Source organism: Galdieria sulphuraria (genome assembly GCF_000341285.1).
Source record: "Galdieria sulphuraria unplaced genomic scaffold scaf_17, whole genome shotgun sequence".
NCBI classification, from domain to species: domain Eukaryota; phylum Rhodophyta; class Bangiophyceae; order Galdieriales; family Galdieriaceae; genus Galdieria; species Galdieria sulphuraria.
In genome coordinates, this window is record NW_005178458.1 from 101,013 (window position 1) to 118,642 (window position 17,630).

Sequence of the window (17,630 nt, forward strand, 5' to 3'; positions counted from 1 at the left end):
AAGGCACTCTGTCCTACGCATTGAGAATAGTCTAAAGGCATTTTAATAAAATGGTTCAACTAACAAACATATGCACTAACGATTGAGCATCATGAAAACATTGTGAAAAATAAGGAAATGTCTTGGTAAAAGTATTTGCCAATATGTCTTTTGAGGTATTGCTATCCACATCTCCTACTTCCCGCAACTTTTTAGAAAAGTCTTCCAATATATTGGCATTCAAACTAGTATTCTCAATCAGAGAAGGAAGCAATCTTTCTGGATTATCCTTGTTATTGAGAAAACTAGCAATCAGCAAAGCCTTGGCTTCGTTTTCTTCCAAAGTCACCTGACTATTGTTACAACGCCTCAAAAACTCCTCCACTTTCTTAATATCTGAAAGAAAGTCAGCAGCAGCATCCTTACTAAATGAAAATACAAACTTGTCAGAACAAAGGGAACTAAACATAGTAGCGATGAATAATGAAAATGAATGACTATCTCGTTCGATTTCATAGTGGCTAAAACTATCCCAGGCTATCTGAGCCAAATCAAATCTTCTAGTCTTTACGCATCCTAAAAGTATAGCATTCAAGCTATTGGTATCGAAATCTAAGGATTTCTCTCTTCGATGTCTCCAAGTTCGAAAACTTTGATATACATGTCCATGAAAACTGGCAAAAGTTGCCAAACAATTGGAAGATTCAAGATCCAATTTCCTACCACTTTTTACAACATCGCCATGAAAAGTTACAATTCTTTCCATTCGAAAAGGAGCAACTGCTAATTCTCCCATGACCAGAAAGAGTGTCGGACATAATGTGAATACTCCTCTTGATTCCCACTTTCCCAACTGTTCAAAGCCTTGCCGAAACTTGTCACGGAAAATTAACGCCGCTAGATAGAGACTATAAGAATACTCATTGGGAGTCAACTGAAAGCGATTCATCTTTCTCAAAAATTCCATCACATCTCTATATCGACGTGCTTGAAAAGAGGAAAACATAAATGCGTTGTACAATGAAGTATCCATAGAAACACCAGAGCGATCTGCCATATCCAACAAATTCTTTATGTGAGGCTCTCTACGTTTCTTTTCCAAAACACTTAGAACCAACTTGATATGTTCGGCCTCAGGAATGACACCACAGTTTACCAGTTTCTCGAGACATTCAAATAAAGAGGAAACCGAATCGGCAGCAGCACATACTTGTAACACTTTGAGACCCATTTCTGGTGTAGCACTAGACCCAGCAATATGGAGAATGCGGATGGCTTTCTGTGGGTCTTTAACCAGAAGATAAATGTTCAAAGCCCTTTCTATACTGGCGTCCTCCGATGTCTCTCGTTGAAACACATAATCATAAACAGTAGCAAGTTGTTGTAACTGAGTTTGGGATAGTCTTTCATAAGGAATGAGGTCGAGTTCATATGGTTGAAAAGTAGCTTTTCCTGGTACTGAACAAACGAGCCTTATAGCTTGCTCCAAATCGTCTTTTTCTAGCGCTTTTTTAAGAGCACTGGTAAGTGATCTTCGAGCAGAACTCAAAATCTCTGTCGTAGAAGCTCTATTTTCTGTTACTTTTAGGGCTTCCTCGTTACTAGTAGCCAACGTGCGATACTTGGGCCCACTTTGTGAACAAAGCCCAACTACATAACAAGGTTGAAAGCGATATAAACTACTGAAATGTTTTATATACTTCCTTATATTAGAGCTTTCTTTTACAAACAGCTTCCTACTTTGTAAGATATTCCACGAAAACTTCATATCGTTTCAATGCTATCGATGAAGAGAATTAATCTAATTATTGAAAGAAACTTATAGGAGAATAAAGACATATGATGTCTCAATGGTAGAGAACCCTAGAAGACTTGTTCTGTTGCTTGATAAATATTCATAACGGTTGTGTAATGATAAAACAATCACATATGTTCCCTTCTTATGAAACCTATTTTGCTTTATTATTTCTTATTCAGTGAAAATTTCACTTTCTCTCATTGAAAGTTGCAATCTCTTTCAAGTTTTTTAGAAACTTTTATTTGAATAGTTGTAAAGAACAAATGAATTTTGAAATAATACGGGAAAAGCGTTGGATGACTCTTCGTTGGAATGCAAGTCCATTCCAGCAGTATGTATTCGTTTCTAGTGAATGGAGTTTTCCAACATGTTTTGGTTCCGTATTCTTATCGATATAGCAGTTGTAGGAATAAGACAAATACTCAACGAGAATATGTCAACGTGACTTGTGCTTTGGGAAGACACTTGATCCGATTCCCGAATTGGAGAGACAATAAGTTGAATATTCTTTCGGGAGAATATTTTGGATCAAGTAAAAATATTTTGTTGCGTGGTGACAGCAACGCATTTGGTGGAAATAATGGCGGTGGTAACAACTCAGGTCATAACCAACGCAATCAGGGTCCAGAAGGTGGTAACAATCCCTTTGTGTCTCTTTACTTGAGTTACATCTCAGCTTTAGAAGAAAGACCTATCTTGACCAAGGCTATTACAACTTCCTTGATCAATGCATTTAGTGACTTGGTAGCACAGTGGCTAGAACAAAGAGGGCAATCGTTGTTCCACTGGAATATTCGAAGAACTTTTGCTTTAGGTTTTTGGGGTTTTATCTTTATGGGACCTTTTTTCCATAACTGGTATTTAATACTGGAGCGTCTCTTTCCAAGTGGTCGATGGGCTTTTTTGAAAAAGATTATCTTGGATCAAGTAAGTTTCTATTTCTCCATACTTGTCTATAAGTGAACTTGATTCAGACCTTTGCTGCTGCATTCTTTAATATAACCTTTTTCTTGGGTACTGGATTTTTGGAAGGTCATAACTGGCATCTGATTGTAGACAAGTTGAGACACAAATTCTGGCCAACTATGTATGCCAACTGGAGAGTTTGGCCTCTTGTTCAGTGCATAACTTTTACAGTGATTCCTTTAACATTTCGGGTTTTGTGGGTGAATGTGGTTACTGTCATGTGGGTCATTTATTTTTCAAGTTTGGCTCATTCTCATTAAGAATATATTCACACGTCTCTTGACAAGTTCAATGAGACCACGCAAAAGAACTTTGAGGTTTCTTTATCTTTGGAAGAAATATCTGCGGATTGAAATAAAGGATTTCGTTTGTTCCTATCTGGTGACGAACGCTAAAATTGTCATCCATGCACTGTTCTACACAAGTTTCAAGCATCTGAAAAACAAATACTTTTATTATACTAAAAACAAACATTGACACTCTCTCATTTTTGCAATACAAATAATACTCAAGCATCTGACACTGCAACTGGTTTGTCGAACCGACGATCGGACTTTAAGAATGCAGCAATATGAGAACGATTTTTCATCTGATTATGAATTCCCTTTAGCTTAGGATAAGAATCAAGTATCGTCTTCTATGAAACAATGTGAATTTCCAATTCAACTAGAACAGTACTGATCTCATCTCACCTCTTCTCTCAAAAGAATGTCCAACACCTCAAACATATAATAATCTGCAAGAGTAGGCTCATTACAAACAACAAACTTATTTCCTCTGCGATTCACAAACTTTTCTACCAATTCTAACTTTCCTTTTGCTTCTTGTACAAAGATATCCATTTTCTGTTTCCGTTGAGGATCATATATGTGCTTTAGGTATATGCTATGGATATCGACAGCCATATCAAACAGCATATCGTTTAAAGCCTTCTCTTCATCTGTTTTTCCATATTTGTCATGTTTTCTGGCCAAGTATCTTGCAATCGCTCCGCTCTGAGCCAGGTGTAGGTTGCCATCTTGAAAAATCGGAAACTGTCCAAAAGGAAGTTTCTCTGTACCACTATGTTTGGCTTTATAACTTTCCCAGTCTTCAAAATTGACTATCTTGCTTTCATATGGTATTTTAAGGTCTTCTAGAAATAGGCGAATATGTTCAGCTCTTCCTCGAATAGGAAAGTAAGTTAGTTGATACATTTCGGAGTAGAAAATGAAAATCGATGACTTTTGTCCATGGGATGTGGAGTATTCCTCTAAAGAAGAACTGTGTGAGACTCGTGATTGGAAAAAGGTGTCTCAAGAGAACGCATAGTTTGAATATCTTCATGGACAGCAAACAACAACATAAGGCTGCATTGGACGATGTCAATCAAAAGGGTCACTTTGTTCGAAGAGAGTCCCAGTTCCGCAACTGGATTTCAAGAGAAAAAATAGCAGACTTTGCAGCAGAGCCTTGTAGATATCACTTATATGTTTCTCTGGCTTGTCCTTGGGCCCATAGAACACTAATTGTACGTAAACTGAAAGGCTTGGAACCTGTCATAGGTTGTACTGTAGTACACTATCATATGGACAGCATGGGCTGGAGATTTATAGAACCAGGAGAGAAGGTTCCTTTCTGTACTCCTGATGAAATAAATGGCGCCAAAAGACTCCGGGACATTTATTTTCAAGTAGATCCTGGATATGACGGAAGGTTTACGGTACCTTTGTTGTGGGATAAGAAAAGGAAGACCATAGTGAACAACGGTGAGTCACCCTTTGTTGTCAGAAGAAGCTCAACGCGGATGGTTGTTATTAGAGTCTGCAGAAATTATTCGAATGTTAAATAGCGAATTTAACGAATTTGCTGAAAATCCAGCTTTGGATTTATATCCAGCGGAACTAACATCCAAAATTGACGCTATCAACGGTGTTATATACGAAGTAGGTTGTTTCTCTTTGGATGAGAAAAGTACTGAAGAGTTACAGAATGTAAACAATGGAGTTTACAAGGCAGGTTTTGCTCGCACACAGGAAGCTTATGAAGAGGCAGTTACCACTTTGTTTCATGAACTTGAACATTTGGAACAAATACTTTCTAAATCTCGTTATCTTTGTGGAAACCAAGTGACTGAAGCTGATATTCGATTATTTACAACTCTCATTCGATTTGATGCCGTTTACCAATATCATTTTAAATGTAATCTGAGGCCTTTATACTCGTTTCCCAATTTGCATGGGTTTGATACTTTTTTCATAAGTTACCATCAAGAATATTTTACTTGTACTTAGGTTCACTTTGGACATGTATCAGTTACCAGGTGTCAAAGAAACCGTTTCTTTCGAGCATATTAAGAAACATTATTACATGAGTCATCCGGTATGGTTGTTGTTTTAGATGTGTAGAGGTAGAAATATCTAACAATCCGGGTTTGTGGTTGAAATAGACGATTAATCCTTTTGGTATAGTTCCAATGGGTCCTAAACTGGACTTTTCTGTTTCTCACAATCGAGATACTCAATTTTCATAAATCAGACTTTGTTCAACTGAAATAGAGCCTTTATTCTTCTTCGGCTATAGTACTACACATTTGAATGGTCCATTCATTGATAGACAACCTCGATAAGAGACTGCTCAGTTCTTCTCGAGATAGACGTCTTCTTCTAGTAGGTGTTGCCAAAGCACAACTATCTAAACATCCCAGGCATTCATTCTCACTCTCCTGAACTTCTTTATCTGGAATTTTATAAGAGGAGTCCTTGGAAGTTGTATATTTGGACAGATGCCCTTTACCTTGCCTGCATTGGAATATTTGTTTGAGACTATGCTGCAAACTTTTTTTTGTTTTTCGTTTTGTTGTAACTGATGATTTGCCGTCTTTTCTATCCTTTTCACTCAAGTCTACACCAAAGCAGGACTGGGTCCTATCCTTATTGAAAACCAAGTGCATTATACACAGCATCAACACTCCAAGATAGGAACAACTCTCTGACAGTCCGATCAATTGAAAAGGAATACTGTTACAGATGACAGACATCCATCCCATTGGAAGAAAATTGACTTTTCATTAAGAAACGGTAGAGAATCTCCAGGGACCGGGTCAGTTGCGGGTCAAAGAATTTTTTGGATGTGGCATTTATCAAACCAATACTGAAATTCTGCCACGTTGTACGCGCCCCCATGTAAAGACTCTTTATAGCAACTTTTGTATGCTTATCAACTTTGTAATAGCGTTACAAGTTGTGAAATATGGGCTTGTATATCTCTTAACAACCTATTCAATGGATAACAACACAAAGGAATCATGGACTCGTATCTTCGTGGTTTATTCACCTTTTATTTTCCAAATGGGTGGTGATTCACATGGATAGAACAAGTTACACGACCAGCATCAAATTTCCTTCAACCTCTTAACGACGATATTGCCATGACTATCGCATACACTTACAGAAACCTCTGTCCGCGTATTTTGTAAATGCAGTCGCTGCTCTATCAACTGTTTATCCGGCATAAGCGTCCTGTTGTTCGGTGGAGGCTCCGATAAATGATATTCCTCGTGATCAGCCTGATCGCCGTTTACCAGAAATGCAATATGGCGTATACCAAATGGAGCAGTAATCATAACCGCTTGGGTTGCCGAATCCCGAGATAACTTTATTTGATCTTGGTCAACTAGTCGGTTCCACCAACTTGCAGGTGTAGGTGATGCATGATAGTAACCCATTGGATTTAGATATTTATGATAGAATAATCGAATAGCAGAACTGCGGTCAAAAAAAGGTTCGTCAGCCTGAGTGATGACTCTTCCATCTTCAAAACCAACAAACAGCCGATTGAAGTGGTCTATTGAAAACTCTAAGTATCTTGTCCTTTCATTTTCTTGAAAGACCTACCAAAACCACGAGCCATTATACCACCACCTTTCCATCCCAGTTTTCCAGTAGGATGTGGCAACGAAAGACAGTGTCCGAGTTCATGAAGTAATGCTCCAATGGTGGTTGCAGTGATTGACCACATCTTACCTCGTCCTCCACTATCATCAAATAAGGACTTGTCACAAGGACGTTCATCCAGAAAACGTTCAACGACTTGTTCTATCGTTTCAGGCCAACTGTAAAGACAACCACCACCAAAAAGTGCTAATCTATCACCACCAAGAGCAGTATGAGCTTTTGCGACTTTCGCGTTGGGATCGTATCTCGTAAAAGACATTACAACCAAATCAATAGTATCCTCTCGATCAGGTAAACCTTTCAGTTGCTCATGAATGGTAGACCACAGTGAACCATCTTGCAAACGAAATGCTTCCTCATCTGTAAACGAAAAACGAAAAGTTGTTACAGGAGGAATGGCAGAAACGTGTTGTTGGTCAAAAATAAAAGTTTTCCTTTTTAACCCTTGTCTATACAGAAACTCAGCAGCTGCAGTTTGAATAAGAAGGGCCGCCATTGCCAATCTTCTTTCACCCTGAACACTTGTTCCTCGGTTATCCTTAGAAGAGACTTGAAAACTGCCGTCACCATTTCTCGTCAAGCCATATACTAAGCGAATCCGGTAACGAGGTTTTTCACAAACGTATGTCATAACTGTTTCCACACTTTCCAACAAATCGTCTGACTCCGTATAAGTACATAGTTTCAACTAAAAGACCATTCTAAATAGGATAAAACAATAGAGAACAACCAACCAACTTTATTGGTTCCTTTATTCAACAAACATAAAGCCTTGAAACGTCCGTTGAAACAAGGAAACCTATTTTCCTCTTCTTTATAGTTCTTATGAATTCGGATATACCGTGAAACAGAAGAACAACTGTGCAATATCTTTACATGAGTTTGCTATTTCTTAAATAACGTCCAAACCTTCCTTCAAAGAGTACTAAAGGATAGAAGACACTCGCATCCGATGTCCAGTTTTCTATGACAATCGTCATTTTTCTCTCGAGCAAAGCGACTCAGTGGAAGATAATAACTAGATAAGTCTCTCTTTAGGTTCTTCAAAGCTATGCAAAGCCAACTTTAGAATCTACATAAACAGTGCACATCACATTTCTACTGATCTATGGATTGGAGACTTGTTCCTTGGAAAACTCGACTCCCAACACAGTGAGTGGGAGAAACTTGCTTTGTAGCGTGTTAGCGCTTGTTTGGAACTATTCATTCCAAGCGAATGAAACCCTTGGCATATTTAAACTAGCCAAGTAGGGCAGTTTCTTCTGTGTCAAAAGGGCGTGAAGGCGAAAAGCACAGTGTCCCAGCTATGGCAACTGTCGCGACTCAGTCACGCTAAAATAAGCTCTACCAGCGGACCTTACAATGCTTCTCGCGCGCTATTTTAAGTATTGTAGATCATGCAGAGCAACCTTGGAGCCGTTTTTATGTCAACTACACATAGAAATGAGGTTGCTGTTGGGGAACAAAAAGTTTCGTATAAAATAGCAAGTCGCACTCTCACAAGTTGTTCAAGACATTCCAGCCATTCTGTCAGCAATGTTATATGCAAGAAGCTTTTCTATGAGGTCTACATGGGTTAGAAGCATTCTCCTACAGCAATATCGCTTCAGTCCCAACTCGTCCAAGGCTTGGCACTCGGTATAGTCTTTGTCGTTAAGTAATTTCACATACTGTTCATATTTGTTTCCAATGACCTGAGTTGTTTCTGTTTATGGTCTTAGCTACTCAAAGGAACCAACATACCTTGCCACAAGTGAAACAACGCACCGGAATAATCATCGGAATAACTTCTAATCAAAGACAATTTTCTCAACGGGACAAGGTCCTACAACAACAATGCAATCATCAACCTTTATTACACAACACTTATTTCAAAGTTTGAACGATAACTGATCCTTTCAAGCCTAATTCACTGATTGTTTTGGAGTCTTCTGACAAAATTTGCCTTGGGAATTGTAAACTGAGTTCAAAGGCGGCGTTGGATGGTAGAGGTCGGGCACTGGATACAAACCTATCAAACACGACTATAAACACTTCACAAAATAAACAAGCATTTCCAATACCTTCTAATATCTCCCAAAGTTTGGTCTTCATTAAACCTTGCCACAACGCGAGTACCATCATGCAGCCTGATTTGGATCGATGTAGTTGGCTTGTTCGGATCCAGCTCCGATGGCTTATGCTCCATTTCTGAACCACCCGACTCCGTAGCAGAGGAGGTTGCCTCATAACTACTTCCCATTCCTTCCGAAAGTCGATATCCTCGCCCCGTAAAAGGCTGCACTTTCGGCTTTGGAGGAACAAACTCTTCATCCTACGGAAATTCAATCATGGCGAGCAGAAAGTTGTATTCATACAAAATACCTTCTTGTCTACAAGATTGATCGAAACATTTCCCATTCCAGGCTCCTCCATCTCACGTGGAACATATCCGCTTTCCACCTCTCTAAGGAACTGTTGATTGGCAGGGTCATCATATTCTCTCAAGGGGCCCTATGACTCTGTAAAAACCCAAAATATTCAAATGCACAAACTCTGGGAAACAAACCTCATCAACTTGAAAGCCATTCTTATAAAACGTTAATGTTTTGACCACATTCTTCTTCCCCATTACTACTGGCTGTGACAAGCTACCTGCCAGGCAAGGTTTTCAACAACAGTTGACTGAACAAAGCTCACTTACTTCCGTCCCTTCCGTCACCCAACCGATAGCCTGCTCCTGTGAAGCGCTGACGATTACTAAAGTCGACATCTTCCTCAGGTTGCTCATTATACTGCATAGCCTTTTCAAATATTTTTCTCGTCAGCTCGTTCTCGTTGTCATTCCTAGGGGGTCTTCTAGGGTCTTGTATCATTTGTCCACTTCTTTCTCCTCCAGCATAGTAATTCTTTCCACTTTCTTCTTCTGGGGAAGGTTCTTCTGGTAACAAATCGCGTAGTGAAGCAACACCTCCTCGCTTTGGCTGTCTCGAAGAACTGCTTTGTTTATCCGTCATAATGTGTTTTTCCTAAACAAATAAAGAACGCATAAATGGTTGAAAAATACAAAGAACTACACAATTACTCGGTAAACTGTTTCTCTTGGTGGCGATGACTCCTCAAATACTTCGCTAGCTCGCGTCTCTACTTCTTCACAACGAGACAACTGTTCTTCAGGCTGTGTTTCTAAATAAGTATTCAAAGCTGCTTCTGTGTCTCCTCCGCAACTATCCAGAAAAAATTTTGCTTGTTCTGTTGATAAACCAGTTAATGAAACTATTTGTGCAACTTTGGCATCTTCCGACATGAAACAATGGGACCAACCGACGTATCCACACTTGTGTTCAAATTGATGATGTGCGTACAAAGCTTGACTAACGACTGCAAACTGGAGACGAAATACAAAATTTCGAGTGAGAAAGCTAACAACTGAAAAATGACAGTGATGGCTTTTCAAATAAAGGAGAATAGAATGAGAAATTGGCATTTTCAAAGTTTGTGACGACTTTCACCATGATTCATTTCATACTAGCGCTGAATATCAGAGGACAAGTGAGACTCCATCGTTTCTATTGTTTCACCGACTCAGAACCGGATGAAGGAGTAACAGGGAAACAAGGAGAACTTGGGAGAATACCAAAGCCAGTATTTAGATTGGAAGGCAGTGCAAGCAAATCAACTGCTTCCTATCCTTTGGTCGTACGACTTGCGCCCAGTGTTAATGCCGAAATGACCAAGTCCAATTCATCAGATGACTTTAAGAAAAAGAAAGTAGTAGAACGGACAAAGTCTTGGAACCTATCACACGCAACCTCAGGTTCGGCTTTGATAGATTGGACTTCTGACTCTTCAGAAACGCTTAGCCACTCGGTGCCCACTTCCAAAGTCCTTGCAAAGAACGGAGAAAAGAAACAATTGTCGGAAGATAGTGTCGACTTGATTGGTTTGTGGGCATCGGACCAGGAACAAGGAAACAACACCCATCGTTCGCGTTCTTCTATCAACAACACAGATAGTAATCAATCAAAGAACAACCATAGAGAACTGGAACGTAGTACTAAGGAAAGTTTAAAGAAGCACTTTATTTCGTATCGACTTTCTGCAGACGTGGAAGACAAAAGCCCACTGACTCCTGCCAAGAAAGCCTTTATCGATCAAGTATATGCTCAAGTGGTTTCCAAAGATTATCAAAACTCACCCAATTTTATGAGCGTAAGACTGACATACTCCACTCAAGCGGATGCTAATCAGTTTTTTCGTTTAGTTTCAAAAGTATAAAGTCGTGTTTAGAAGATACGCAAACCTTTACTTTATTTTAGGAGTCGATAGGGACGATGATGAATTTGCCATGTTGGAGTGGATACATTTGTGGATGGAAGTAAGCAACGAGAGTTTTTACAATATAGTAGTTGGAGTGAAATCAATGTCGTTGTATATAGGTCTTGGATGAATACTTTGGGGATGCAACTGAGTTGGATCTAATGTACAACTTTTATAAATGTTATATTATACTTGATGAAATGATTTGTGGTGGAAACATAATAGAAACTTCGAAAGACGTAATACTTACTCGACTAGCTCAACTTGAGAAGTTGGAGAAGTAAGAGAATAGTTATCTTTATCAGTGGAGTTATTGGTTTCTCATATGGTTGAACACTCCAACAAGTATCATATCGTTACCAACAAGAGTTGCTTGTCTCCACTGAAATTTTGTTTGTTGCGTAGCGTTGTGTGGATAGTGAGTGCTTGGAAGTCCGTCTACCAGGAACAATGGACATACCGTAAGAACCAACAGATCAATCAGAGAGGGCTGAAGCACAAGAGAGCGAATGATTTGTGCTCCTCCTTCCACCAACACACTAGGACAAGATTTTTGATGATTATCGTCCCCCAAGTGATAGTGCCACTTTAGTTGTCGAAAGATATATTCTAGACAGAGTCCATGACTAGTGGTAGATAGTGGACAGGAGAATACTTGTATTCCATGTTTTTCAATTTCTTTTCTTTTTTCAGATTCATAGGCGGCTTCACTAGTAAACAAAAGAGGTCTACTAACAGTATGGTCTCGAAGTATCAAAGACGACTCCATAGGTATCTTTAAGGAAGAATCCAATATCACAGGTATAGGAGTGGTCGAAATTTCGGCCTCTTGTGGGCAGTGTTGCGACTTGTTGTTTACTCCATACCGCACAGTCAGTTGAGGATTATCCGTTATTACAGTGCCTATACCAACCAGTATGTATTCATGACAGGCTCTGAGTTGATGGGTAAATATAGTGCTTTGTAAACAACTAAGATGGGTTCGTCTTCCAGGCACCGCAATATTTCCGTCCACCGACTGTGCATATGAAAGAGTCACCCAAGGTCTTTCTACACAGTTCCTGCCAATGCTTTTCCACTGATTGATTTCCTGTATCAAACTTTCAACTTTTTCATCCTGTTGAGAGAAATCACCATGATGGCTATCAGTTCCTTGTTCCATGAGGCTGAGGGGGAGATTATCAAATTGCTCCAAGAGAATGTGATTGCTTCAGAAATGGGAGCGCAAGAAAGTTCTCCTTGGTTTCTGTTAAAGGATGCTATTGTAAAAAAAAGTTCATTTCCTTTCACTTTTGGTGTTACCAGCTTTTTCATTTTGATATCTCGTATTTACTAGGATAGCTTTTTGTCAATATCTTCTTTGGAAACAAGTAGCTTTATAGCGATCTATTTTGTGGCAAACTTCCGAAAACAGTTGTATCCAAAAAACTTGTTCATAAATAGCACGTTGAGCATATAAAGTAAGCTGTTCAAGCAATAAAATACACAATACTATTTCTTTGGAAATTGTTAAGAAACGGCCTGAACCTCTTTTACTCAAGGAAATTCGTCACAGAAATTAGGCATCTATATCTGTTGCGCACTTAGAAAAGGAGCCACTCATTATTACTGTAGAATAAAACCACAAATATTTATTTACCAACACGAGAAAAAGTTGTATGAATGCTCTGCCTCTAGAAAGTTTACAAACCAAAAACTCTTCCATTATATACAAAATTTTAAATTTTAAACTTTCCATAGAGGTAGAATTCAAAAACAATCCTATATACAACTCATGTACACAGCAAAAACATAATTTGAAACTTCGCTACGAAAAACCAAAAAGAGAGGGATTATAAGCTGGTCGGTTGTAAGACCCAGTTATCATCTTGTTCTTCCTGTAAGTTGTCTACGTTTGATTCACTTTCAGCTTGGCTCAAGGAGATTCCCAAAACAGAGGCTCTCAAACTCTTATAAGAATGAGGGGCACATACTGGGCAACTCACTACTCGAGCACCCTTGCAAAGCTTACATGGCTGCCCTCCAGCGAGTCTACCAAAAGTAAGCAACTAAAAGAATACAGGTAAAAAACTGCTTACCGTTCGTCAACAACTGCCCAGGGGTGAATGCCGTAACCATTGCAGTCAAAGCAACGAACTTTCCCAGTGCCTTGGCAAATAGGGCAGAATCCTATATTCCCGTCGAACCAAACTGGTGCTCCTTTACAACTTGCTCCCGACTTTTGGGTGAACTTAAATTTGAGTGAAGAGGACTCTGCTGTCTTCATGCTCAGTACAAAAACAAAGTTGTGAATACAACGCCTGTTAAACGAGCGACCAAAAAGCCTATCAGAACCCCTTTTGTATATATGTCTGAACCATGGAGTTTCTCGTTTCCTTGAAAGTAAAGAGTCACTTTGAATAACGTATAAAAAGATTCCAGAAGTGGACACTCCACCACCCATTCCACAGTAAACCGCCAAAATATCAATTTGTATATTCTTAACTGAATATGAGAGAAATTCGACATGCCCTTCGATGTCCACTGGACAACCCACTGAGCTCTGGACACTGAGAAAATCTATCAACGTCTATCAAATGGTTCCATTGCCAAACTTGAGATATTCAAGGTAGCTACTACTGAGATGAGTGTACAATTTTCCTTGTTGTTTACATCACACACTTCTATATTTCTTCAACATCATGTTCATTGCTAAAAGGAAACTCATATTTGCAGATATATAGAGTACTTGTGTATACATTCCTTGAGAATTATTAAACAGTAGTCATTTCAATCGTTGCTGCTCTTTTAGGGGATTGTTAAGTTGAGTTTTGAAGTCAAACGAATTTATCTTGCTTTAAGTGCAAAGTGGAATGTACTAAGAATACATATTATGCTTCAGGAATGCGTCAACAAGCAGTCGTTGCAATGAAGTGCTTTAATGCCAAAGGGGATATACAATTCAATGTCTACAGGGTTCTCTGATTCCTATTAGTTACATTTAACTTCTATTGATTGTTGCGATAGTCAGGTGAGCTGCCATTTTAGGTTTTACCATCACTCATTGACTCGCACTGCATTGGAGACATTGGTTTTTCGTGGTATGTTCAACTTTTTGTCATGACTCGTATACTTTTCATAACACATTGTGCACTTTGAGAAAGCCTTGTTTGTGATGTGACGGTATGATCTACTCACTCTCAAAAGAAATGTTGAGAAAATCCGATGAACAACATATGAAGGGATCATTGGAGAGTTGTTGGATCCTGTTGAGCTACTCGTTTCGTGTCTGGTATTCCTCACCGAGGCGACCTTTTCGACAATACCGAATAATGTGTACAACTGTCAATACTTTTCCAGAGAAGGAAAGAGAACAAGGTTTGGTAAAGCAAGCGCTTTGTGGTATCACAGAACAAGTACAGCGAATCTGTGTTCAGTGTGGTAGAGGAAACGATATTCCTAGATTAGTTGCAGTTTCAAAGACAAAACCCCCTTCCTTGATTATGGAAGCTTATGATGCCGGACACAGACATTTTGGAGAAAACTATGTTCAAGAGTTGGTCGAGAAAGCTGCAGCGTTACCAAAAGATATTCGATGGCACTTTATTGGACACTTGCAGTCAAATAAAGTAAAACGTTTGCTAGAAATTGACAACCTTTGGATTGTAGAAACAGTGGATAGGGCAGAAGTTGCCGATGCGCTGGAAAGACAGTGTGTGAAAGTAGGTCGTTCCTCCTTCAACATCTACTTACAAGTGAACACTAGCAATGAAGAGACCAAGTCCGGGTGTTCTGCTATTCAAGTAGTTGATTTGGCTAGACATATTCTCGAAACTTGTCCTCACTTGTCGCTCAAAGGCTTCATGACGATAGGGAGACCAGATGTTTCGCAAGTGGTTCAAGATTTTGAAACACTAAAATCTTGTCGTGATAAAGTGGAAAAGGAGTGTCAACAGAATAACTTGGAGCTTTCTATGGGAATGTCTAACGACTGGAAAGAAGCTGTCATTATGGGAAGCAATAATATCAGAATAGGCTCTGCATTGTTTGGCGAACGACAAAGAAAAAAGTAACTATGAAGAGTACCAACAACTACTTTCGGACTGCCAGTGCCAACCAACTAAAAAATACTTTGTCACTGTTTTCTTCTTCTTCTAAAGTGAGAGTTTTCTTACCCCAAAATAAAGCCTAAACCTCCAAAAGGTGTAACTGCACCCCATTTTCTATTTCCAGTTAACGTCTTTGGTGGAGTTAGTTTTGCAACTCTTCAAACCAATATAAAGAGGCATACCAATGTGTACAACGAACCCGAGAACAAAGCTATTCCGAGAGTAAACAAAGACGCTGCTACAAAAGCAGGCTTTCCATCGTTATTTGCACAATAGGCTGCTGCACAAATAGCCAAACTATGTATTTGGTGATAATTCGCAGCTCGGTTCCATATTTCTAACAAGTATGGATCAGTAACCCGCGCACGAAGCCCGTGAGCGCCAAAAGCTCCTAAACCTACAGCAGCTGCTCCACTCACACCTGCAACCTAACATCGTAGTGTATATGAATGTAAAACAGTTGATGGGTAATCTTCATATGCCTTTTTTCTCACCTTGAACCAAAAACTTGGACGTTGCCAAAATGAAAAGTCTTTATTCATTGGATTCTCTTTAACAGGAATGGACTTAATAACTTCTTCCCCATAATGTCCACGCCTTGGCTGAAGCGTGACATAAGAAACNAAGACTTTCTGCAGATAAAGGCGAGATATCCAGTCTATTCAATTCTTCTTCAAACGGCAAACACAATGTTTTCACAGCCCCAGTTAGGTTAGTCTGTTCTTCAACTGAATCATTTCCACGACTAGCTGCAAATTCCATACTCTGACGTTTGACTTCTTCTTCACATCGCGTGTCTGTACACCAAGGAGCAAGAACCATTTTTTTTGAATCTATCGCTGTCATAAAGTCATTCCAATTGTATGCAATACTGATACAATGGTCACGAATATTCCTTGCTCTTAACAACATTTCCTCTTGCATCGTGGAAAGCAGTTGTGTTATTCGTTCACATAAATCATTCTTTAAAACAACAGTCTATTATCAAAGTCAAAAAAATTGCAATATTCAATAAAACACTTTCAACCAACCCTTTCTCCAGTATCACGACGAACAATGACCACTTCATTTGAATGCATCTCTTTCACTCCAACTTCCACTCGCAAACATACTCCTCGAAGTTCCCAGTGATGAAATTTCCACCCTGGCGTCTTATCGTTTCGACTATCTAACTTGACTCGAATACCTCGAGTTTCAAGCTGTGATGCATAAGTTCCACATTCCTGTTCCAATAAGTAATTAATTTCATCCTGATTGACTCGAATTCGAATAGGAACGACGACAACTTGAATGGGAGCCACATTCGGTGGCAATACTAATCCTTTATCATCACTGTGCACCATAATCATTACACCTATAGATCGCGTAGTTAGGCCCCATGAGTTTTGGTATACTTTCTTGCGAGCTCTGTTTTCATCTTCAAAAGTTATATCAAACATATTGGCAAAATTCTGTCCCAGACAATGACTAGTCGCCGCCTGAATAGCTCTTCCATTATGAGGTATAAAAGCTTCCACAGTTGTGGTGTATAAACCTCCAGCAAACTTTTCCTTTTCTGACTTCAACCCTTTGATTACAGGAACGGCTAGCAAGTCTTCATATACGCTACGATAGAGTTCAAGAATCTGAAGAACTTCGCAATCTGCTTCTTCCTTTGTAGAAAAAGCGGTGTGTCCTTCTTGCCATAAAAACTCTCTAGAGCGAAGAAATGGTGTAGGATGTTTGAACTCCCAACGTACCACATTATTCCACTGATTGATTTTCAGAGGCAGATCACGATGCGAACGGATCCATTTCGCAAAAGAAGGATACATAACTGTTTCCGAAGTAGGTCGAACAGCTATAGGCTCTTCTAAAGGAGAGTCTCCACTCTTAGTTACCCAAGCAACTTCCGGAGCAAATCCTGCAACGTGATCCTTCTCTTGATTCAGTCGAGAAGCACTTACGAAAATGGGAAAGTATGCATTTTCAACTCCCAGCTTTTTGATTTCTTTATCAAAATAAGATTGTATGGATTCCCAAATTCTATAACTCGCAGGCCTCAAAATGTAGCAACCCTTGAAATAGTTATTCAAGCATTCTATACATAAAAGATGCAAAACATACACTTATATCATAAAACTCTATTAATTCTGCTTTCTGTACCAACTGGTTGTACCACATGGAAAAATCCTCCGACTTGCGAACTTCTAAACCTTCTCTGGATTCCTTCTTTTTTAGGTTGGAAGCGTTCTATAGAAGAGTGAGAGATATAAGCAACTATTTAAAAACGTAAACAAACCTTGGCTTTTGGTGACGGTACTGGTCCTTCACGTGTGGAACCATTTTTCTTCTTCTGGGGTAAATTACTAGCAGCCATGGGCTCACCAATTGAAAGTGGACTGGAAGCCGGTGGTGATGAAGAAATAGTACCTTGTGATATTCTCAATGTGGTTAATTCTATTTCAGAAGATTCGCCTGCTTCTCTATCCATTCCGTGTCTTATTTTACGACGTCGTGTGGAAATAGAGCAATCCAACCGCCCCCAAAAAAGGAGTTTCTTAATGTGATGATGTTGTGCTCGTT

At 39.3% G+C, this 17,630-nt stretch overlaps 11 protein-coding genes across 13 annotated transcripts; 4 read left to right on the plus strand and 7 right to left on the minus strand.

The window, feature by feature from the left end:
• Positions 1 to 26: 26 nt before the first annotated feature.
• On the minus strand, positions 27 to 1,788 carry Gasu_24090 (uncharacterized protein). The gene has a single exon (XM_005706720.1). It carries the CDS (start codon positions 1,745 to 1,747, stop codon positions 56 to 58), a length of 1,692 nt encoding a protein of 563 aa, XP_005706777.1. The 5' UTR covers positions 1,748 to 1,788; the 3' UTR covers positions 27 to 55.
• Positions 1,789 to 2,038: 250 nt separating this feature from the next.
• On the plus strand, positions 2,039 to 3,117 carry Gasu_24100 (peroxisomal membrane protein-related protein). Its single transcript, XM_005706721.1, has 2 exons — positions 2,039 to 2,704; positions 2,752 to 3,117. The coding sequence occupies exons 1-2, from the start codon at positions 2,090 to 2,092 to the stop codon at positions 3,001 to 3,003; spliced, it is 867 nt and encodes a 288-aa protein (XP_005706778.1). The 5' UTR covers positions 2,039 to 2,089; the 3' UTR covers positions 3,004 to 3,117.
• Positions 3,118 to 3,179: 62 nt separating this feature from the next.
• Positions 3,180 to 3,948, minus strand: Gasu_24110 (glutathione S-transferase). Its single transcript, XM_005706722.1, has 2 exons — positions 3,436 to 3,948; positions 3,180 to 3,380 (listed from the first exon to the last, which is right to left on the minus strand). Exons 1-2 carry the CDS (start codon positions 3,937 to 3,939, stop codon positions 3,252 to 3,254), a joined length of 633 nt encoding a protein of 210 aa, XP_005706779.1. The 5' UTR covers positions 3,940 to 3,948; the 3' UTR covers positions 3,180 to 3,251.
• Positions 3,949 to 3,958: 10 nt separating this feature from the next.
• Gasu_24120 (putative glutathione S-transferase) lies at positions 3,959 to 5,319 on the plus strand. Of its 2 annotated transcripts, XM_005706723.1 has the most exons (5): positions 3,959 to 4,491; positions 4,544 to 4,668; positions 4,714 to 4,964; positions 5,017 to 5,104; positions 5,172 to 5,319. In XM_005706723.1, exons 1-5 carry the CDS (start codon positions 3,963 to 3,965, stop codon positions 5,253 to 5,255), a joined length of 1,077 nt encoding a protein of 358 aa, XP_005706780.1. In that variant the 5' UTR covers positions 3,959 to 3,962; the 3' UTR covers positions 5,256 to 5,319. The 2 variants fall into 2 exon arrangements, with proteins under 2 accessions (XP_005706780.1, XP_005706781.1); XM_005706724.1 differs by having other exon boundaries at positions 4,544 to 4,964.
• A 715-nt stretch (positions 5,320 to 6,034) lies between these two features.
• Positions 6,035 to 7,438, minus strand: Gasu_24130 (uncharacterized protein). Its single transcript, XM_005706725.1, has 2 exons — positions 6,619 to 7,438; positions 6,035 to 6,568 (listed from the first exon to the last, which is right to left on the minus strand). The coding sequence occupies exons 1-2, from the start codon at positions 7,307 to 7,309 to the stop codon at positions 6,117 to 6,119; spliced, it is 1,143 nt and encodes a 380-aa protein (XP_005706782.1). The 5' UTR covers positions 7,310 to 7,438; the 3' UTR covers positions 6,035 to 6,116.
• A 113-nt stretch (positions 7,439 to 7,551) lies between these two features.
• Positions 7,552 to 8,508, minus strand: Gasu_24140 (DNA-directed RNA Polymerase II subunit L). Its single transcript, XM_005706726.1, has 2 exons — positions 8,422 to 8,508; positions 7,552 to 8,372 (listed from the first exon to the last, which is right to left on the minus strand). Exons 1-2 carry the CDS (start codon positions 8,455 to 8,457, stop codon positions 8,187 to 8,189), a joined length of 222 nt encoding a protein of 73 aa, XP_005706783.1. The 5' UTR covers positions 8,458 to 8,508; the 3' UTR covers positions 7,552 to 8,186.
• A 6-nt stretch (positions 8,509 to 8,514) lies between these two features.
• Positions 8,515 to 10,038, minus strand: Gasu_24150 (uncharacterized protein). The gene is made up of 6 exons (XM_005706727.1): positions 9,743 to 10,038; positions 9,362 to 9,686; positions 9,227 to 9,312; positions 9,043 to 9,171; positions 8,742 to 8,992; positions 8,515 to 8,689 (listed from the first exon to the last, which is right to left on the minus strand). Exons 1-6 carry the CDS (start codon positions 9,962 to 9,964, stop codon positions 8,545 to 8,547), a joined length of 1,158 nt encoding a protein of 385 aa, XP_005706784.1. The 5' UTR covers positions 9,965 to 10,038; the 3' UTR covers positions 8,515 to 8,544.
• A 100-nt stretch (positions 10,039 to 10,138) lies between these two features.
• Positions 10,139 to 11,948, plus strand: Gasu_24160 (AP-2 complex subunit sigma-1). Of its 2 annotated transcripts, XM_005706728.1 has the most exons (3): positions 10,139 to 10,869; positions 10,922 to 11,035; positions 11,097 to 11,948. In XM_005706728.1, exons 1-3 carry the CDS (start codon positions 10,171 to 10,173, stop codon positions 11,259 to 11,261), a joined length of 978 nt encoding a protein of 325 aa, XP_005706785.1. In that variant the 5' UTR covers positions 10,139 to 10,170; the 3' UTR covers positions 11,262 to 11,948. The 2 variants fall into 2 exon arrangements, with proteins under 2 accessions (XP_005706785.1, XP_005706786.1); XM_005706729.1 differs by having other exon boundaries at positions 10,922 to 11,229.
• Positions 11,949 to 12,290: 342 nt separating this feature from the next.
• Positions 12,291 to 13,458, minus strand: Gasu_24170 (uncharacterized protein). Its single transcript, XM_005706730.1, has 2 exons — positions 13,056 to 13,458; positions 12,291 to 13,008 (listed from the first exon to the last, which is right to left on the minus strand). Exons 1-2 carry the CDS (start codon positions 13,418 to 13,420, stop codon positions 12,810 to 12,812), a joined length of 564 nt encoding a protein of 187 aa, XP_005706787.1. The 5' UTR covers positions 13,421 to 13,458; the 3' UTR covers positions 12,291 to 12,809.
• A 640-nt stretch (positions 13,459 to 14,098) lies between these two features.
• Gasu_24180 (uncharacterized protein) lies at positions 14,099 to 14,889 on the plus strand. Its single transcript, XM_005706731.1, has 2 exons — positions 14,099 to 14,803; positions 14,851 to 14,889. The coding sequence occupies exons 1-2, from the start codon at positions 14,142 to 14,144 to the stop codon at positions 14,864 to 14,866; spliced, it is 678 nt and encodes a 225-aa protein (XP_005706788.1). The 5' UTR covers positions 14,099 to 14,141; the 3' UTR covers positions 14,867 to 14,889.
• Positions 14,890 to 14,893: 4 nt separating this feature from the next.
• On the minus strand, positions 14,894 to 17,628 carry Gasu_24190 (prolyl-tRNA synthetase). The gene is made up of 8 exons (XM_005706732.1): positions 17,347 to 17,628; positions 17,172 to 17,297; positions 16,097 to 17,122; positions 15,689 to 16,043; positions 15,560 to 15,642; positions 15,248 to 15,493; positions 15,132 to 15,196; positions 14,894 to 15,076 (listed from the first exon to the last, which is right to left on the minus strand). The coding sequence occupies exons 1-8, from the start codon at positions 17,536 to 17,538 to the stop codon at positions 15,049 to 15,051; spliced, it is 2,121 nt and encodes a 706-aa protein (XP_005706789.1). The 5' UTR covers positions 17,539 to 17,628; the 3' UTR covers positions 14,894 to 15,048.
• Between the last annotated feature and the right edge of the window lie 2 nt (positions 17,629 to 17,630).